The sequence below is a fragment of the Caloenas nicobarica genome, chromosome 1 (assembly GCF_036013445.1).
Source record: "Caloenas nicobarica isolate bCalNic1 chromosome 1, bCalNic1.hap1, whole genome shotgun sequence".
NCBI classification, from domain to species: Eukaryota; Metazoa; Chordata; class Aves; order Columbiformes; family Columbidae; genus Caloenas; species Caloenas nicobarica.
Genome location: NC_088245.1, coordinates 199,282,604 through 199,304,524, shown reverse-complemented (window position 1 = coordinate 199,304,524; position 21,921 = coordinate 199,282,604). Strand labels below are relative to the sequence as shown.

The following is a 21,921-nucleotide window of genomic DNA, read 5'->3' as shown; positions in this document are numbered from 1 at the left end:
ACACAGCTATTGTTGGATGATTTCATTACCTATCATTTATTATATATATCTTTTAATTATTAACTGCAATATCCCCAGACTGCTGGCAGCCGCTCTGGGGTACTTCCAAAGCTTGGAAAGAAAAATCCAAAGGCACTAAAAGAAAGAGTCTAGACACAAAAACCCCCACATCTCCATTATTTTTACCACCCCCAAAAAAATTTTTAAAATAAAAGGCGGTGGCATAGGAGCAGCGAAGTTTTCCATTCATTTGCTCTCCCTCCTTTTGGCATGAGTGCCCACAAGCGCCGAGCGCTTCCCTGCTCCCGTTCTCTGTTCCAGCCTCTGCCGCAGACCCCGACAGCGAGGAGGGTCCCGCTGCTCCCGCGCGGAGCCGAGCGCGCAGGGGCGCGGGGGCGCCCGCCCGCCAGCCCCAGCACCCCCGGGGGGCCGGGCGGGCTTCCCAAGCCGCGTCCCCCGGCTCCGCAGCTGCTCAGCACACGCAGCTACGCCCTGTCACCTTCATTAATAATAATTGGTACTTAATAACAGCAGCCCCGGCCGCGCAACGATGGGCTGCAGCGGCCGTGCATCCCCCGCTCCGCGCAAAGCCCGGGGGCAGTGACCTTGCCTGGCCTTCTCGCTTTACGCCCGTGGCACAAACTTCCGCGCCACTGCGCGCCCGCGGCTGTGCCAGCATCAGAAAAGGAAAAAAAAAAACCCACACCAAACAAAAAACCAAACAAAAAACCCACAAAACCAAACCAAAACCCCAAACAAACAAACAAACAAAACCCACTGTCGCTTTCGCGGTGGCTGCGACCGCCAGCCCTGCAGTGCGCGCCCGGAGCCGCGGGCGGCTCCGCGGGACGGCGCGGAGCGGCGCGGAACGGCACGCGCGCGGCCTCTCCCCGCCCGCGGCGGTGCGGGCGGCGGCGGCGGCAGCGGCAGCGGCAGCGGGGGGGGCGCACGGCGCATGTCCGCCCGCGCCGCGCCGCCACTAGACGTTCCCCCCCGCCGCCAAACTCACCACCATCTTCTGCATGTGCAACATTTGCAGCCGGACAGAAACCGCTCCCCGGCGATGGAGACTGCGGGAAAAATCCGGCGCGGCGGGATGGCTTGCTGAAACGGCAGCGGCAAGCGGGAGAGAGGCAGAGTGCGAGCGGCAGGGCAGAGCAAACGAATACTAAAACAAAAATTAAAAAAAAAAGAAAAGAGAAAAAGAAAGGAGGGAGCCCCTCTTTTTCTCCCCTTTCCCTCTTTTTTTTTTTTTAATTCTTGATTTTGTTTGTAGCCACCTCGCCCTCAATGCCTCTCTGAGCAGCATCTAGCGAGCGAGCGGGAGAAGGCAAGACAGAGAGGCAAAAGAGAAGATGAGGATAATTTGCAGACAGCTTGTCTTGTTGTTTTCTGGCTTTTGGGGACTAGCAATGGGAGCTTTTCCTAGCAGCGTGCAAATAGGTAAGCGCTGCATTGGGCTGCGTGCGTGTGTCCAGGGGTTCAATCCTTTCCAAAGTGAGTTGGAAAGGAGGCTCTGAAGGCAGTTTGCAGATTTCTCATCCACCGCTCATCCCATTTCCCTGCCTTCAGGAAAAATCCGCGTGTGTTTGTGTATGTGTCCCTCCGTCTATGTGTATACATCTGTATCCGTGTGTGTGTTCGCATGCGGTAGGGTGGATGCTTGTCTTTAGAAAAACTCGTTCCAGCTCCGGGGTGTGTAGGATCGGCAGCGGAGGAAGCGGCTCCGGGCTGATGCCCCTTGGCTGCTTCAGCCCCTTCTGGTACCCCCGCTTTGCCTGGCTCCTGGAGGGATGGCGAGCTGTGTGCACCGGAGGATGCGGTAGCCGGCAGGGGTGGGGGAGTAGAAGACAACGCTGCCCTTCTTTCCCTTCTCATAGTTGGAAAGTTTAGGATTTTGTAGCTCTCTCCGTGTATTCCTGTGCCTTTTCCTCAACCCTTTTCCCATCGCTTCCTGCTTCTCTCCTTTTGGACGTGTTTCGGATGGGACACAGCTATCTGAATTCTTTCCAGCTCAGCTCCATCACTGCATCATTTCTCGTGGACTTGTAAAGATGTTGCTTATAAGGCTGAACTGCTCCCTGCCTGCACATGGCTGCAGAGGAGAAAAGTTCATTATATTCCTGTTCAGTGCAGATTATCCTACACAGAGTTGGTTTGTTTTTTTTTTTTTTAATCCAGAAAGCATCGTTTCCTTTAATCAGCCTGCCACTTAATCTAAGAGGCTGTTGAGTAGCTAATTTACCAGTGTGTTCAGTATCAGGGAGATGGAGGCTAAACACTTCCAAAGGTCACTGTAATCATGACAAATCTGGGTATCTATGTATGAAAGGCTGGAAACTGAGAAGTCAGAAAAGAAGCATGAATGCATCAGGGAGGTTAAAATCGATTGAGGACAGTGATTTAAAGGCAGTGGTTGTGATTACGAATATGATTAGTTCCTTATCCATTAAAGTCGTAGGACTTGCCTTGCTGTGTAGCTTTGGCAGAGAGTCGCTTGATGTTACAAGATAGTAAGTAGCTTGCAAATAATTCACTCTGCTTCCTTTGCTTTTTGCCTTTTTTTTCTGTTTTTTGTAGGTGGTCTCTTCATCAGGAACACAGATCAGGAATATACTGCTTTTCGATTAGCAATTTTTCTTCATAACACCAGCCCAAATGCATCTGAAGCACCTTTTAATTTGGTTCCTCATGTAGACAACATTGAAACAGCTAACAGCTTCGCTGTAACAAATGCCTGTAAGTAAACATGCATTGATCTGACCACCTTACGAGTAAATTGCAGTGGAAATAACAGGAAGCCACATCATTGTCTTGCATTGGAAATACATCAGTAAGTCTGTCTTCAGTATAGATACCCTTTGCAGAAGAGCAAAAGGGACAGCAATCCTTGTTGGCTTCTAACTGGAGCAAAATCCCCTCTCCTGCCTTCTGCTGACTAACCTGATGTGACATTTACTTCAGTGTTATTACTGTAGTTTCTTGCTTCCCAGTTTCTACAGAGATGAATTTTGTTGTTGTAAAGAAAAATTATGAATGTCTCAATCAGTCCGTAAACCCCACAGTTACTCTTGTTTGCTTTTGTGTATGGCATGCCTTGCATGTATTTGAAAATATATGATAATGTTTGTGCTTACAAATACTTTTCTAATGGCTGGAAAGGAGATAGGGAAGCTGTGGTGTGCAGGATAATATATCTGAGTTGGTTGATGCTGCAGTTGATTTGGTGATGTCACTTGAGGCAGTCCTGCTCTTATATTCTAGGTTGTAAATGTCTCTTATCATCTCGCAATGCATACATCCTGTGGATATGTCTCTATGCATCCATACATTGGTGCCAGATCAAGTTAGTATCTGATCTACTTGATTTCACAGACCACCTCAACTGGAACAAATATTCTCTTCCTACTATATATTTTATACGCACACACACCCCTGCACACACTCAGATGCACATACACCGTGAGAGGAAAACAAAGAAATGTCCTTACCAAATGAGGAATCAGGTAATAGTTACTTTTTTTTTTTTTTAAGGCAGAGTGTAATTAGCTAAACTTCCCACATTTAAATCACCTCAGGGTCTTTAGCCTTGGTTAAAATATGCTGGATACTGCTTAATCTGAAAGTGGCAAAGCATTGTTTTTATTTATCTCTATGTATGTCTGGCTTATAAAAAGGGATTCATGTTATTATGTAAGACAGTGGGATATAGTTTGGCAGAGCTCAAGACTGTAGTAGCAGTACTACTTTGATGTCAGTGTTTCAGGATTCTGTAGGTTTTCCTTTGTGGCCTTTAAGTTTTCTAATCCCTCCTCTTCATTCAAGAGTGAATTGCCTCTGGAAGTAGATGCCCTAAGCAACATTGCTGAGTGAGTTTAAAATAGAAACATACTGGAGAAGGTCTTACTGTTCATCCTGCCTTTAAAATAAGTACTATGTTTCTCTCCACTTTCTCACAGCCATCTCTGTGGCACTTTTTAATATGTAAACATACAAAGTACTGTGCAGTTCTCGTGTATAATTTATTGAATGATTGCTACATTTATTTATACATATCTTTGGTACTCCAAGTTTCGGATGACCTTGCTACCTTATTTAACAAGAGAAGCTACTGAGCTGCCAAAATGGCTCCATTCATTTTATGCAGGAAAGATTGATGTCCCATTAGATGTGAATTCTATATTAAGCAATGTATTAGCTGTGTTTCGCGTGAAAATCAATATCAAATTCCATAAGGAGAAAACATTTCAAATGGTGCTTTGAAACTGGAAGGAATCAGATCTGTGCAGGTGTAGTTCATTGAGAAAATATTAGAATGCATGTCAACTTTTGCAGGCACTGATTATGTATTCCATGAAGACAAATGGCACAGTAGCTTTTTCAAACTTTTGTTTTTAGTGAAAGAGGAGGGGACTAAAATTTTTGTACATTGAAATCAGTAATTTTAGTTGAAGTCAATTACTTCAGATTCTGCCTAGGCATCCAGTTCTACCAAATAATTTCCAAGGCTATCATTACATTTTTGGATCAAGGGTCATTGCACAGTATTTCCATTCAAAAGTTAGTTAATTAATTCTGATTTGCATAAATTTAAAATTGTCTAAAATTGAACCACTTCTCTGTGTAAGACTAACACCACAGGTTCAAAAAGGGTTTGCCCAAAACTTTCTTCACTTGGGCTATTCACAGCAGATTCTTGTCTCTGATTCCATCCACCTTAGGTTATGTTTATCTTGCATTGTTTGAACTGAGGAAAACCTTATATTTAATGTCATTTATAGAAATAGTGATTCATAATCTGGTCCTTTTATTTTTTTAACTGAACCCAGTTTCAGTTCCAAAGAGTTTAATGACTCAGAGATGATGAATCTTTACAGTATGAGGGGAGGCAGAGAAAGAGGGGCCAAGTAGATGTATATGTTTATGTGCATGTATGCTCATAGAATTCTGTACCTGTCTGTATTAAATAGGTGTAATCCTATAGCCTTATTTAGGTCTGTATTTCCCACTTAAACCAACATGCATTTTTGTGTTAGTCCAAGTTTGTATGTATTTCACGTTTTGCAGTCTCGTGCCAATAATCCAACTGCTTCTTCTATTTTAAAACATTCTAGTACTGAATAATATTTTTAAACAACAAATCTTCTCCTAATGAAATGTAGCAAACTGACTGACAACTGAATTAACATATCGCATGTCCCTTAAGCTAAATATGAGCAGAATCCTGCAAAAATCAATTGTCTGATAGCTGGAGGACACCGGCTTCCATGTGATTGAATTTGCTGGCTTGACAGAGGCTTCTAAAGTGCAGATGTGTGAAATTTTCTAACCTAATTAAAGAACCCCCACCATCAGCTCTGAATTAAGTGATTTCATGGCAATATGAAATGATAACTCTTTGCTGAACGGCTGTGAAACAGCGGCTTTGGATCTAGCTATTTGTGTAGAAATTACTCAGTGCACACGTCTCCAAATGTACAGTACAAAAGCCTTAGAGCTGCCGGACTGAAATGAATATTCATGTGAGTTCAAGCATAAAGCTCTGAGATATGACCAGTTACCTCTATTTCTGTTTCCATTTGCTGCAGAGGTTACTTGTGAAGATTCAGGGCCTGGCCCCTTGCATGTGTTAGGGACAGTAAACAGACTTTTCCAAAGGATTATGGGTGGCATATTAGCAGGTAACTCACCGCAACATTGGAAAAATTTGAATATTTTTTTCTTTTCATTAGATAAAAGCTTACAGCCAAATGTTAACCCAGGAGTCCTTTTGGAATGGGAATAATTTTATATATTCGCTTTAATATCTATCGTCTAATGATTATCTTACACGTTTTTGCTTTCTTTAAATAGGCTCAGAACATTAGTATTTTGTTCTAAATCATGAATGCATATGAAGCAGGTTGCTTAAGCAGAAAGACTCTGTTCTAAGTTTGCAAAATTGATCTGATCTGTATCAGTTTGGAGGTAGTTCTTCCCACTTGCGTGTTTTATTTAAACTCTGTTCATTTCTTTTGCACTACATACATTATTCAGAGAATCTCTCTTACTGACAGAGAGAGCTGAAATTATTGCAAAACATGAATAGTACAAGATTCTTACTCATCAGAACACAATACACCAGAGCTGAAACATTTGACTATTGGCATACATTGGTTTGCACATTATAAGCATGAAATTTTGCTAATGATTGGAAATCTACCTTCAGCTTGATTTTAGATGTTGTAGGCATGCATTGATTTTTGGAGAGGATTGTATATATTATGTCTTTAGCTGAATGTTAAATACTTTTCTCCACTCCATGCACTATCTATATGACATTAGTATATCTCAGCAATACAGTCAACATTAAACCTGGTTGCATACTTTTGAGACATAGCTCTGTAATTTTACAAAGAACTATTTGCCTTCCAGCACTTGTCGTGTGGTTGAGAATTTTTCTGTTGAAGTTTTAAAAATCCTTAATGTACAACCAGTCTTACAGTTCTTGTACAGGATTAGGCTAAATGGGGAAGAAACGAGATAGATTCAAGTCTTTCATCTGTGTTTCATACTAGAAGTAAAGCTTTTTTCCTTTGAGTCTAGTTGACTTTGTGTTTATTATGAGATGAATATATCCCTAATAAGTGCAATTTGGGGTAAATCAGGCACTCCTCTTGTTTAATCTTGTGCACAATTCGGTTCTTACCGGTTTTTAATCCCAGTAGATACAAAACCCCAAAGATATAACTTTGTTTGTTATGTGCCACATAAGAAGAAAAGCCCACTGGATTAAAAATTTTGGATCTTAAGAGAACTTTCCTCTTTTTCCAAGAGTTAGTCTCTTTGACTTTCATGCCCTCCGGACTAACATGGGGTTGATGACCTGAAACTGGAGAGCTTGGTTCTGCCTCACCAGTGTGAATGCAGTTTCTGGGTGAGATCCCTTGGGGTCAGAGGCAGCCCCTGAGACCGGGGGAGAACCTCCCTTGTCACCCTGCCCTCTCGGTGGGTCTGTCTCTGGCTTGTGCTTGCTAGTGAGCGGGGAGGCAATGTCATTTTGGAGTTAACTTTTCTGCCGAGACATCCCAAAAGCTGAGGAAATAGACTTGAATGTAGTATTGCCTTTATATTGTGTCTATCTGTCGTTTTACTTACGGCAGTTTCAGCTTTGATTTGCTAAGCTGCATCATAATGGGATTTTCATTAAATTTAGTTATTATTCTTCATAATTACAACTCAATTTAGCAATAGGAGTGTAACCTTAGTTTAATAATCAGTGTCATTTAAAACCATAGTGTTCTTTATTTAGAAAGTGAGGTTTCATACTGCTGAATGGTGTTTTGCTATTAAGAGCGGTACAGTATTCCCAAGGATGCAGTTTGGAGTATATTGAGAGTTACCATAAAGGTGTACCATACAGCCAGGTTTGAACTGCAAAAGCAAATAGTGTGCCAGTTGGCTAGGAAAATGGAAGTGGATTTAATTGCACCCTTCTAAAATAGGATCGATTACAAAACCCCATTTTAGGTGAGTGTTTTGCTTTAATACATGGAGTTTATCTGAAGCTAGGCTTCAATTGTTGAAAACAATTTTTCTTAAAATTTCTACTCTTAGCACTTGCTAATGGAATCAAAGAATATATATGTACTTGGGGACATTTGCCATAAGAAGGATTCTGTGTATTTTTAAGATATAAGAAGATGCATATTCAGAGTTACACAGCTCTGAATGTGATCCTTCTCAAATAGCTGTACAGCAGAGAGAAAATCAACCATCAATAGCTCCAATCCATCAGAGTCTGGATTTAATTTTCAAGGTTATTGTTGGGAAAATAAACGATGAGCCTTTGCTGACATATAGTCAGATTTCTTCAGTGAAAATTCAGAACATGCATTTCCCTGGCATGAAATAAGACTTTTGTCCTAGCATGTTACTGGACTGTCTGAAACTGTAAACTCAAAAGGTTTATTATAGGCTACAGAAATAATTTCATCTTAATTTCAGAGGATTAATAACAAAGATTGTGTTCCTTCATTCCTCCTGCAGAAGCCAATGCAGTGCGGTACTTCTTGTGTAGGACAAAGCACTTTAACAAGTAAATTAAATTGATTAAGTTCAGCTTTATCATTGTAATCTAAGTTTGTATGCTAGTCAAAATAGCTCATGCGTTTCATTTTTAGGTCTTGATTGTTTTGAGACTTGCTTGTTGATGAGAGAGGAAGCCGTCTGCTTTGATTTCTTAACCATTTTAGATCCTGCTGTGAATTGTGCAAACACAGATTGTGAGAAGGTGAAGTTCTTTGGATTTAAACATGTTGGAACAAATGATCTTTTCTCACAGTTCATGCTCCTTAATATATGACTGATTAAAAGGGGATGAAATTTGTGCTAGTGCAAAAGCGAGGAACTCTATTTGATTGCACCAATGTAATTAATAAGAAAAATTGACCTCCTCTCTGGCTTTCCATTCCTCTGGGTAGTTGGCTTGAGACAATGGTTTTGGACTAGTACAACACAAAGTCCGCTCCTGCAACTTAGATAGGCGTACCTATACTGAAGGTATGTGTTGGAACACAAAGTCAAACTAAGCAATTTATTCCTGTGAAAATGAAGAATTGCTCTTCTGAATCTGGGAAAATAAAGTTACTCAAGAGTACCTGATCACATCATCTTGTTTGGAAATTTGGTGTTGCTTTACTTTTAATTGTTTTCTCAGAAGTTTTGTTATCTTCCTCCATCTGGTTGGGGTTCTTACATATCTTTTTTTTTTAATTTAAAAATCTTTGGCTTTTAGCAATGTTGATATGGATTCAATTGTTTGTCAATGCAATTATGGGTTGAGTACTGTTAAAAGTCCTTTATGAGCAATGTCTGTTTTCAGGCACCCGAGTTCAAACAGAAAGGCTGACTTGCATTTTGGCACTCAGGGATGTTCTAGTGTTTTCCAGAGTACTCAGCAGCACCTGCCTTCCCAATGGGAACTGCCTACTACTGAGCAGTTGGGAAAATGTCTCCTTATGTGTGTGGTAACATGTGGGTCAACTGTTTTGTCTCAATAGTGTTACTTCCTTGTGAGGACTCTATTTCTTCCCTGTTCTTTTTCCCTTGGTACTGATGAAGCGTCTGCCTGACTTGCTCAAATAATTGCAGCTGTTTGTTGGGTTTCTGTTTCCTTATGGTAAGAAGATGGAACCAGAGTGTCACATGCCCATCACCTTAGTCTTGACAATGTGCTGTAAGGACCCAGCCCATCCCGGCTCTTCACCAGGTTCCTCAGAAGCTGATAATAGACGAGCCTTAGGTTGGACTCAAGAGGGAATACCCGGGTACTTATTAACAAACTACAGTTCTTGCTGGGTTTTGGCCAGCTATGCTAATGTTAACAAATTCCAGTTCAAATATTGACCCTTTTCCTGCAGTTCTTTCCCCAGGCAGAGCTGTTTGTGACTTAAATAGGGGCTCTATCTGAGCAGGAATTGCAGACTGGAACCCATTGTAATGAAGGAATAGTAGGAATCAGCTTTTTTGCAAGGTGAACAGATTTTCATTCTTTCATCTCATAGCTTCGTTTTTGAAAAGTATTAAATTGCTTTTTTTTAAAAAAATATATTATTAGAAATTGGATCCTTGGTACATAATTGCCTGTTTTAAAAGAATGTCATTTGGGCTACTGCTTTCTTGTTCCACAGGCTATTTCGATGTTGTGTTTATAGGCAACCATTGCTCCTGAAAAATGCAGTCTTGTGCAGTACCTTTCTATATTCTAAAGTCATGAACAACATGAGTGCGATTGCAGGGTTTTTTTCCGTAAATACAAATAGAGCGCAAGGGAAACAATAAGCACTTAGACTTTTCACCAGCTCATTTATTAGGTTCTTTGCAGGGAAAGGCTTTAAACACATTTTGCAGACTGATAAGAAATTATATCAGCTTTTGACTATTCATAACAATTCCTCCGTTTCTCACTTGCAGACCCTCTATGGGGTAGATGCTGTGCCATTTCTGCATGAAAGCTCTTCCAGTTGCTTTTATGGTGTATTTGCATAGTACTCTCTAAAACCCATAAAATTTGAACTTCATTTTTATTTATGCATCACCCTTTCGTACTATCAAGGTATGCCCAATGAATATCAGTCGAAGAGGTGCTTTAAGAAAGTTCACAGGTAGTGAGAGTTAATTGCTGAAAAGAATTGGGACTTTTATGCTTATGGAATTTACATTTTCCCATTGTGGTGCAAAAGCTGATGCATATGTTGGTTTTAGAAATTAGTATACAAAACAATTAGGAATTATTGTACAAAATATTCTGGTTTTGTTAATTTCTTTCACAGTCCTGTGTTATGCTTAGTTTCCTTTTTTTAAATATTTCACTGATACCATGTGTCTTTTTTTTTTTTTTCAGTGTCAGGGTCAGATCTGTATCCTCAGTGGGCAAAATGATTAGTGTAATATGTATTCCAGGTAGAGCCAGGGGAAAGAGAGGAAGTTCTTGTAGAGTAAACAGAGCACAAAATGTATCATCTTATTTGTATGTAAAAGCTTCCTGTTCTGCTTTAATATTCCTGATATCCAGTAACAGTATTTCACGCTACCAGTTAATGTGAGATATGGGTCTGGATGGTGATGTGTTCAGGTCTGGAAAACATTATTGTGTGTAAGTGGAAAACACTTTATCAAGCACAGATACGTTCATGTAAAATTCCAGAGTAAAATGCAATAATATTTTTAAAAAAGCATGCGCACATCAGTACACTTAGCCCTTTGTTTCCTCTTCTAAGTTGATGGGGCAAAAAGTAACAAGACTTTACAGACTCACAGTCTCTGCAGAGTCATGTGGGATCTTGTATTAATGGTTTTCTCCAGGTTTTCTGTGTGGATCTGTCCTGGAGATGCTTGCTCATAAAGGGCTCCAGCCTTGGTCATTTCCATCCGTTTAAACTGAGAAGAGCATTTAAGAATGGACTTTTCAAAACCACTGCAGCTGGGAGGGTGATTTCCTTTGAAAATTAATAGTCACATGCTCTTGACTGACTCATGAGTTTTTCTCACTTCTATTGCAAGTAGAAAGCACAAGTCAGGTAAGAAGCTGGCCCTTAGGGCTGTTTGCACACCCTGGAGCACTCTCTCTCTATCTAGCTGTTTGCATGGCTTCCAGTTGAGAGCTGGTCAGGGGTTTTTATTTCTTGCATCCTTTTTTTTTAAATCGTCATCCTTCTTCAGTGCTTCTCTTGGGTGGTAAAAGCAACGGGGTAACACTTTAAGTGATACATTACTATATGGATAAGAATTGGAGTTGCTGTCTGGAGGCATAAGCAACTGTCCAAGGACATATTGGGAGTACATACATCTGCATCTGTTGCAGGATCACGTATGCGCCATAAAAGTGTGCGGCTGGCAGGTCAGGAGTAGTGCCATATGGAAGTGATCCAAGTTACAGGTCCTTACAGATGATGCAGAAAAGATGTGAAAGTAGTCTGGGAGATGAAATATTGTCTGATGGCTACAAGCATCAGTGCTTCGAAGAATAAAAAGTAAAGAAGGTCACGAAAATAAATGGGAGAGTGGATAGCGTGTAATGGTGTTCACACATTATTGTGTTTTAAGGCTAGATGGGGCTATTTTGACTGCCCAGTCTGACCAACAAGATGCTAGTCAGCCAGCCTCAATTAATTTCTTTATCAAACCCATAATTCTTTTCTGGTTGGGTACCTACTATTTCCATATAAGTCCAGTGTTGAGTTAAAGACTGAAAGAATCACAGGTAAGTTGTCATGTCATCAACACATCATTTGGACAAACCATTCACCGTCTTTATCTGTGTGGAATGTAGGAGTCATACAGAGCAGGCAAGCAGAAACAAAATTGCTTGTGGGGTTTGTTATTGGTCCTTAATTTAGAGAGATACCATAATCAGCATGATTTGCATCCAGTGGGCACAGTTGTGCAGCTCCCAGAGCCCCCTGAGGTTCATTCTGGCTGGTTGTCACTGTGTTTTGCCTGTGCAGAGGGACAGTGTGGGACACCCTTGGTAGCAAGGCTTATGTCATGGCAAGACATTTTTCAGGGTCGCTTTAAGACGTACTTCCACTGGACACAAATGGTGGTTCCTATGAAAAAACATCTCCTAACCCCACAGTAGGGAGTATGGCTTGAAGCAATAGTAATATAAGCTTGGTAAATATCTTTAAAGACCATTGAGTATGTTTTTGCTACCAAATATATACTAATCCCTGTTATTTGTATTCACAGACTTGTTTACCTACAAATAAAACTTAGTAGTCATGTATGTTACATATATTTCACTTTCTGTGAGCCACAGAGGATGTGAATCTATTACCACTTTCACCTGGAGGGTTTGGGCTGTTAGCTTAAGATACCAAGAGTTATGAATTTAGCTTTGGAAGTCCCTGGTTTCATCTGCTTTGTGTGTCAGAGGAGATGGCAGCCTGAACACAAACATGATGATGAGATTTAATGCACAAGAATATTTGCAGAAAGCAAAAGCCTGAATAAAAGAATACAAGAAGTGCTCCCATAGCTGTCTTTGATGATCTGTTGTGCTACTCTGAATAGCAAATGTATAAGGAAAGAGGAAAAAAGGGACAAACCTTTTACTTCCTTGTACCATAGGTCATTAAAACAGGGAGAAATAGTAACATGAGACCACAGCAATTAATTATGGTATACTAATAGCTGTACTTGCAGCATCCTGTTTACTACCATGCCATCCATTAAATGGTTTGCTTAAATGATTTATTATACAGCTATTAAAATCAGCTGGAAAATGGCAAGGTACTTTTAGATAACTAACTCAGAAAAAGAACAGGCACAGTTAATACAAATGCGTGTGTGCAGCATATAACTGGCAAGGTTTGGCCAGGTGTTGTGCGCGATGATTTGGAGCCCAGGCAGGTGGTGGGTTCCCCTGCTTCTTTGCAGACATTTGGGTACTCAGAAGTGATAGGTTGCCTGGTGTAAGGAGTTGAACGAGTTCAAGACTTTGCACGTGAATCTGCTGTTTGCCCTCCATTCAGCCTCAGCTGGATGGGAGAAGGAGTTCAAGATACAGCAGGAGCTGTGTATTTATGAAACAGCATTGTTCAGTGTTGGGGAAGGAGGTTTCTGAGGGTGGAGGAGGGACTGACTGGTGGCACTGCTTGCTGCGTGGGGAATTCTCTGCTTCTGAAGACAGAGCAGGAGGTGTGTCTGGTGCTTGCCAATTCCAGATCCTAGCTGGTGCGAGCTGACCTGACTCCGAAAAACTTTAAGGTGGATGTGTGGTTGTGCTAAGCTGAAAACTTAGTACAGATGGGGAAGTAACGACTAGCCCATGCATCCGGTGGAGTACAGTAGGAGTTAATAGACATGGAAGAGCATAAGACTAAGAAATACTGCTCAAAGAGACAGAGAGAAAATTCTGTTCTCTTCAATCTGCCATCCTCCTCTCCTTCCCTGCTGTTTACTGTGAAGTGCCTGGGGTTTTCGTGGTGAAATGGGAATAGTCTACCAGAAGCATCACCAGTGGAACTGGTGGGCACCGTGCTTCCCGAGCTCTGCACCTCTGGAGAAGTGCAGCTGTGCTGGAGGCAGCAGCCAGTGTTCCAGGGGCTGAGTCACTTGTCCCCCTCCTGCCCCACTCCTGGGGACAGGCTACTGTGGCTTCTGGGTTTGACACATGGTCTTAGCTCTGTTATGTATTGATTACAAATAACCATCAGCTTAACCACTGCAGGGAAAGGAAGGGAAGGGACAGAGCATAAAACATTTGTTTCTTGGTTACGAACAGAAAAGAGATTACCTCCTTATACAACCTCAGATAAACTGTGCCTGTTTCTGTATCTGTCTTACTCCCCCCAATCTGCCTTAAACTCCGTTGTGATCAATACTTTAATATTTTACGGGAGTGAAAGGAAGGAGGGAGTGGTGGTGTTGTACCGCAAAAGACAGTTTATACAGATGAATTGGATTGCTTTCCTCCATTCTTCTCTAGGTCTCTGACAGATGTTGAAAGACCTCTGTATTTTTATTTCCAGATGAAAGCCCCAGAAGGCCCATCATTCTTTCAGTTGCTATTTATGATGGGAATCTTTTGCACTTCAGTACAACTGGCAGGCACCAGAGCTTCATACCTTTATCACATATTCATTGTCAGCCTTTCACATACCATGCTAAATGGGAGACTAGCAGAAAATCCTTTGAGCAATTACAATAATAGGATAATAATAATTATTGCAGTTCCTTGCACTTATATAGTGTCTGTGAGATTAAAATGAGATCTAGCATAACATTACCCCTTTGAAAAGGTATGGATATCCCCTGCCAGCAGCATCACCTCTATAAACTGCTGTCCATGGCCTCAGCTTCTTGCTCGCTTATCTTTGGTATGGTCAAGCAGGGCTGTACTGCCACCTTCCTATTCACGTCTGTGAGCAATTGACTCCACAAATAAAGTCATGAAAGGGAACGTGAATGAGGGGAATCAGCAGCACAAAGCAGGTTTTTTTTCCTGTTTGTGGCTAAAAGGGATAGGAGAGCATTAAAGGGTGAAGTCTCCCCAGTTCACAAGAAGCATGCTTACAGGAGGCATTTTCCTTTCTTGACTGTACATCATGTACATCTTAGGAGCATTAATGAGAATTAAATGCGTGCAACCAAAAATGTAACACATGGGTGTAGCTTTAAGCCTGTTGGTTTCTTAAGATGTGCATTAAGATAATGCACTATCTTCCTATCTGGTCCTGTCTGTGAAAGTGTTGTCTGCAAACTGTTGGATTATTGGTACAGTAAGTTAGCAGTTTCTATCTACTGAAATAAAATCCATTGGGGCCTTTTCCTGGCCCAAAAAAGTGCTCCACACTTAATTAAAATTATGAAGTTCAGCATCGATCTTTCAAAATGTTGTACCTATTGTTAGTGCTGTGATGATGGTAAGTTCCTTAAGGACATGTGTGACCATAATCAGCTAGTGCCATAGTTTTTTCACAGAGACAAAAATAGCAAAGTGCTTTAAAATCCTAGATTTTTTTTTTTTTTGTAGTGCATTCTGTAACTTTCCACTTTAAGAATACAGAACAACTCCAGCTTTTAGGGGGAGCCTGCCCCTTTTTCTCACCTCTCTCAGTAGGTCCAAACAGAGATGGAAGCATCCAAAACCTGTCAGGACACAGGAATGCAGCAGACTATCTCCCTGCATCTGTGGCATGGGTGCCTGAAAAAGCTGTGCTTGTCACCTCAATTAATGTGTCTATCCTGATGCATGACTTCAAGAGGGCAAATAATGGCTCAGACTTCCTAAAATCCAGGATTTGCCACAATTCTGTCTCCCTGTACAGCCAGTTGTAACCAACAGTAGATCTCTATGGAGGGCAGCCTGGATGTGGCCATATCCAGCATTGCACTGGGTGAAATGCCTTAATCGTCAGCTGGCCATTCCTCATTGTATGAGAAGGCACATGTCAGAGGTTATACCGTAATACTTCTTACTCTTTTCTGTGGTCATCTTGACCAAACAGAAGATGTTTTGGTTCCTTGTGTCTGTTTGGATCTAATCCTCTGGAAGCTGAAACACCTGACAGTGATTCCAAAGGATTGCAGCAGAGGTTTGCTGGAGTATCTTGCGTTTCTGCCACTCCAGTGTCAACCTTGGTAATTCCAGCTCCCTTTGGCTATGCCAGTGACATGAGGAGAGCAGAACAAACAGTGGCTGACAACCTTGGCCTCCTGGGACCTTTTTCTCCTGCACCTACACTTCACCTGGGAGAGCCCCTACCCAGGAAGGGCTCTCTGCTCCCTTTTGCCAAGTGAGGAAAACTACACAGGGAGCAAAACAAGGGTGGGACTTGCATTCTTCTCCTCTGGGGCCTCCTGTACTTATTTATGACTTCATCATTATGACTCTGGCTTTCTTGCACATATCTACAAGAGCATTTGAGCAACAGTTTAATTTCTGGAGCTCAAACTGTTTGTTTTCTTAGGATTGTTACTTGTGTCTCAGATTATGCTCTTGGTTGACAGTATTTGTCACCAAGAAAGGAGGTTAAGGATGATAGGGACAGGCCACTGAGGCTTTTGGGATGGTATCTTAGGTTGAGCTGTAGAGGCAGACACACGCAAAACCATCTTATTTGGTTTCTTCCGTGTGTGTAGAGAAAGCTTTACAAAACACTTAAATACCTTTAAAACTCTGTTTTGGTTTTGTGTTGACAACTGTAAACATTTAGGAGACGCTTTCCAGAAAGAGGCTTTAGGAGACTGATGCATCATCACACATTGTGACAGGGCAGATCTCAGTACTCCACTGGAAGCATGGATGGGAGTTAATTTACTTGGACCAAGTTGTTCATTTCTGGTTGAAACTGTTTCCCAGAAGTCCGTGTAAATGTGTGTAGCTAAGAGAGAGCTGTCCTGCTGTATATGGATTTTTATACTTCTTTCAGCTAATTCAGTGATTGAAATACTAAATCTAGCACTCAGACAGCTTTTGGATTTATTACGGTCCCTGAAGGACTTTGACTTAAAGTTATTCATATAGGTAGTTTTTAAAATTTATGACAGAAATAATAACTCTGTAATAATATTTGTCCTGTTGCTTATTGAGAGCACTGAGTGTGAGAACAAAAAATAAATGAGCAGCTGGAAATTCCCGGGGCAGAGCTCTGACTGAGTGCTTTGCTGTTCCTCACAGGGCGTGGAAGCCAGAGATGTTTCAGAGACTTTAGACATTTTTCAAAATTTGCAGAGATTTAAAACCAAAGTGAAATTGGGCCCAAAGCAGCAACTAGTATATTTAATTATATTTGAGGTGCTCCACTTATATCTTTCCACATCATTATTGTTTTCTGCTATTTGGGGATGTGCACGTTCACTGTAGAGGTGTCTAACGTCTTCTCTGTGCCACTCCACATCCTCACAGGATGTCGGTGGTCTTCAGCAGTTTGTCCTGCCCCTGTCACTGCTCTGTCGTTGTCCTCAGTATTGCCCAGAGCGTACTCTGCATCTCGAGAGGTTACAGCAGATCTCTTGAGTCTCAGCAGTAATGAGGGCATCCTGCAGAAATGGGAACGGGAACGAGTGGAGTCAAGTCTTAGTGAACCACCCATTCTGGTGTTGCCCTGCCTTGTCTCTTCCCTCTTGGGCCATCACATACACCAAGCTTTATGAAGGGAACCTGCCAACAGCACTGTTTAATCAGAATTGATAGCAGGGATGATTTTTATCTATGTATTTTTTGGTCATACCTGCTGTGGGGGACTACCGTGGGTCCGTGGATTCCCTGACAGAGGGCATGGGAACAGAGATCAGCCTCCAAGATATTAAGGCCTACCCGTGAGAAAGATGGGTGTAAAGGAGTATCCGGAGATATTAAGGTGTAGCCGTGAGAGAGAAGGGATGTATCCGTGAGAGAGAAGGGAGTAAAAGAGTAACATTGATGATAGCAAAATTAGCCAATGAGATGTTACTGCTGTAACTTGTAACCAATAGTGAAGAGACACATGAATTGGTAAAACTGTATAAAAATGCACTTGTGGCAATAAATGGCATCTACTACTTTCATCCTGGAAGAACTTGGTCTGTGTCATTTGTCCATCTCAACCGTGACAACCTGCTATCTGTGTGTGTGCTATGTTCCTATAAATATCTGTTGGGAATGTGATGTCTTCCAGTACCCGGCAACGGGGAGAGGGTCACGGAGCACAAGTGGGCAAGGAGATGATACAGTATTTCCTGGCAAGGGGTGGGAAATGAAAACCAGGTTTCTTCTGCACTTGTTCTTTGGGAGAGCCTTTCCTCAGACTGAGGTCATGTTTTCACTGAAACAATGTGAAAGTTAAGTATTTTTATCTTAATGACTAAGAAACTAACTTTGGTGTGAACCTATGACACCAAAGAGCTTTCTTGTAAGGGGAAAGGCTGCCGTAGTCAATGGCTTTTGTTTTAATTTGTGACTGAGACAATCTTTAGTCAAATAGACAAACCGTGACCTAAAGGAAAGCCCTTCTGTAGTGGGGACAGAAAACGTCTTTAAATTAGTGTCCTTCTAGCATTCATGTCTTTGTAAGAACAGGGCTAGTGGTGTGATCAGGTGTGAGCAAGATGAATGGCTCTCAGAAATGCTTGGGATGATAGCTTTGCTTTGTTGTTGTGGGGGGTTTTTTTGTGTGGTTTTGGTTTTTTTTTTATTATTTTATGTCGTTTTATCTCAGGTTCAAAACCAAAACCCAAGAATCTCCCGTATAAATCTTAAAAAAGATTTAAAACTCCGAAGTGGGTGGAGATGAGCAAAGCTGGTACTTTCCATTTCAGTGAGGAACACCAGGGTGGGTGTTGTGTTGGAATAATGCTGTTTCACAGGTCATTAATGACCTGTGGAGGAGCTGCTGCTGCTTCCTGGCCAACCCAAGACATGGCAACGCTCCCATGCGCCCCTGGCTGCGGGGTGCTGGGAGTCCCTGCTGCCACTGTCCCACCCCACCCAGCCTTGCATGACTGGTTTCAGGATGGGGACAAGGTTAAGCTGGTGGGATTGTGCTAAAGCCACAGGGGGCTGCAGCTACTCGAGAATATTGGAGCAAACCTGCATTAAGCCGTTGCTGCCTGTGCTGAGCTACGGCCACTGCCCGGCTGGCTGCAGGGGCTGGGATCCGGGCAAGGAGCTCCCGGTGCCTGCCCGCCCGTGTCCCGGCAGTGCAGAGCTCCGGGCAGCGGGCCTGGAGAGGACATCACCTGTTCTTCCATAGGACTGGGAGCCTATCAACTCTGCTCATCAGCCTCAAGCTTACTGCAGAGACTACTGTCATCAAAAGCTCAATTGCAACCACCAAGGTGAATATAAGTGACTATGAAAACAGGTGATTTCAGAGGGAAACTTTCAGACCTTTTAATAAGCAAAATAGCTAGTGCTTGTTTGTATGCCTTGAAATTATGTGTCTTTTTTTTTTTTTTTTTTTTTAATTTGCACTTTAGGGTTAATACTCTGTGGTTGTGTTATAAGAGCATGTCTGCTAAGTGTTTCTAGCAAGACTTCTTGAAATGCTGCCAGAAGACCTGGAGAGCTGTGTACCTTACTTTTAACACAGAGCGACAGCTTTGTATTGCACATCGTGCCACTGCATAGCCAGCATTGTAAATACCAAATTTTAATTATCAAGTATATTTATAATTCATTAACAGGAGGTAGACAGATAGACTAGGCTGGCTTTGCAGTACAAGAAAGATAAATGAAAGATGATGCGTAGGTAATAGATGCTGGAGTAGAAAGTGTGGAATTTTTCTTTCCTCCATTTTGTCTTGCTGCAGCTATTTTGCTTGAACTCTCAAAGTTGTTCCAGGAAGAGGGGCTGGAAATAGGACAAATGTACATCCATCACAAATGTTCGGAATTCTGAAACTGAGCTTTAAGTACAACGTGAACTGCTGAACACAAAACCTAGCGGAGCAGCCATAACGTTTTGCTATGTTCTGTGGCAAATATTTCTCTAGTTATTTAACAGCACCCATTTAAACTTTAGATATATTGAATAAAATATTTGTTAACCATGTCCCTTCTAGTTGTTCTTGAATATATAAGTTTAATTGACTTCATGGTAAATATTTCAGGAACTGCTTATCGGTTTGGGTGGTATAATAAATGATATGTTATTGATTTGATGACATAAAACCATGTTTAGGTAATGAACTTTTCACAGTCTCTTTCTCCTGTAAACATATAATCATCTACTTCAACAATTCTTTTTCAAGCTGACTTAAAAGTAGTATGTGAGAAATGTAATGTATATGCAGTAAATCACATACTCAGCTGTAACTTGCATCTAGATAGCAGAGTACGCTATTGCCTAACCATCAGGCTGGCTTTAGAGGAGTAATCAGCTATAAGAAAATGATGAGAACCTAATTTTGTATCATTAGAGATAATTATTATAACTGGGAATGCTTCTAACCTAAAGGTGAATAAATGGCACCTGTGCAATAAACATGTCCATAGTTTGAAATATCAGTTTAAATGAAAGATGTAGTGTGAGACAGAAAATGGAAATTCTCAGTTTGTTGATAACATCGTTTTTTTCTTGTGGAGGTGTCTTCAGACACTTATGATGAAAATGGCATTTGTACTACGGCAAATATAAATATGTAAATGGCAATGTACTACTTGTGTGTGGGCTTAGCGGTGGATATGTGTTATGATGCTCCTAAATGTGGTGGTTCTTGGACCACCAGGGTGTGGACGAGGGCTTGGCCAGGAGGCTCCTTGGCCCCCACCAGCCCCTGTGCCTGGGCATTGGGGGAGACCTGAGGGAACGTGAACCTCCGTGGGGGAACTTAGAGAGCTCCCAGCCCCACTCACTTAGTTTACTCATTCTGTGTCATGCACTGTGTTCATGGGTGGAGAGGGGGCATTTTTGACCGAAAAAGGTTCTTGTCATTTTAAATAGTCCAGAAAAGTCAAGCGTGTGAGATACTTGGTTCTCAGTGGAAGCCAGACACCTTATTACTTACTGTGAATACACCTGCTTATAAAATGTTTAGAAGCATTCCTTGGTCTTTTCTTCACAGCTGATATTTTCACCCAATTGGAAAATTAAAAAAAAAAAGAAAAAAAAGAAAAAAAAAAGTGCTTTTGGCTTCCTTGGTGTCTTTCACATGGGGATGTCACAGGTGTTTGTATTATCCTTTAACTAAACTTCTGAATGTTTCACAATTTATATGGAATAAGAAGATATTATTTCAGTTGCTGCTCAGATGCATTTGCTTTCTGTGTGCTGTAGTGGGTCAGGAGAGCTGAGCAGAGCAGAGATGCGGAGCAAGGCCGGTGTCTGCCATCGCAGGCTGTCCGTGCAGGCAGAGGGAAAGGGAATGTCTCATTATTAACACCAGGCAAAGTTCAGCAGCTGGTGGCCATGAGGAGAGCTCCCCATCGCTGCTGCTGCAGAGAACAGAAGTGATCTGGGCTATTTTCTACTGATCAGGCATTTGGGGCCTGATTTCCAGCGGTGCTGTGCTGAGGACACCCGCTGCTCCAGCAGCCGGGCAGCTCGTGGGACATGCTGTTGTTCACTTCTGTAAAAAATAGGGCTTGATTTTTTTTCCCCTTTGAGTCACTGTATGTTCATTTTGTCTGGAAAAAAAAAGTCAAAAGGGTTTCTTCTGGAGCATATACATGGGTTTGCCCGATTACAGAATCAGTAATTACATGAAGTGACTTTAACCATCAACTTCTGTTTCAATGGTAGTTTGTAAAATGAATAGAATCAGCCAAAACCCACTTCTTTTATCATTTTTAGGACAGCTAGAAGTTTCAGAAAGATTCAATGCCCAGATATATATGCTGTATGTGTAACACCATCTCCCAAGTACCTACGTGTGACAAAATGACTATAGGTCCAGTTTCCGACAGTTGGATCATCTGTATGCCCAAGACAGAAATTTCATTGTATCTAGATGTTCTCATCAGCAACAATCTGTTATTCTAAAAACTGAAAATACACAAAAAGTTGAAGAAAGTGAAAACAATGGTATAAACTATTCAGTGCCAATAATTATTTCAGGCCATATTTCTATTAACCATTTCCGAGAGTTTAAGGGGGTACTTTGTGCTTCAGAAATTAATTTTTCCCTGTTAATGAAAAGTAATGTACTAGACAGCCAAGCTGCAAGTGAAAATATTCATCGCTATACCATCCGTCCAATGTGCATACTTTTTCACAAAAGCCCATTTAAGACAAAATCATCGCAATTATGTGCATGCATAAAGTTAAGCATACTTCTAAATGCTTAGCTGAACAAGACACTCAAAACATTTCAGTGTTCTTAGGACAAAGCAGAAGTATTTTACAAATGGGGAGAGAAAAGTGGAATACTTGCTTGAGATCAAGGACATAGTTACCAGCAGGACTGGAAGGAACTAAATTCCCTTACTAGCTTCTTGACAGTTGGGGCACAATT

The 21,921-nt window shown here is 41.6% G+C and overlaps 1 protein-coding gene across 3 annotated transcripts in view; it reads left to right on the top strand.

The window, feature by feature from the left end:
- Positions 1-1,355: 1,355 nt before the first annotated feature.
- GRIA4 (glutamate ionotropic receptor AMPA type subunit 4) overlaps positions 1,356-21,921 on the top strand; it is a 233,798-nt gene continuing 213,232 nt past the window's right edge. For all 3 annotated transcript variants that reach the window (XM_065626774.1, XM_065626775.1, XM_065626776.1), the window contains exons 1-2: positions 1,356-1,443; positions 2,581-2,739. In XM_065626774.1, coding sequence (XP_065482846.1) covers positions 1,356-1,443; positions 2,581-2,739 — 247 coding nt within the window. The remainder of the gene's footprint in view (positions 1,444-2,580; positions 2,740-21,921) is intronic.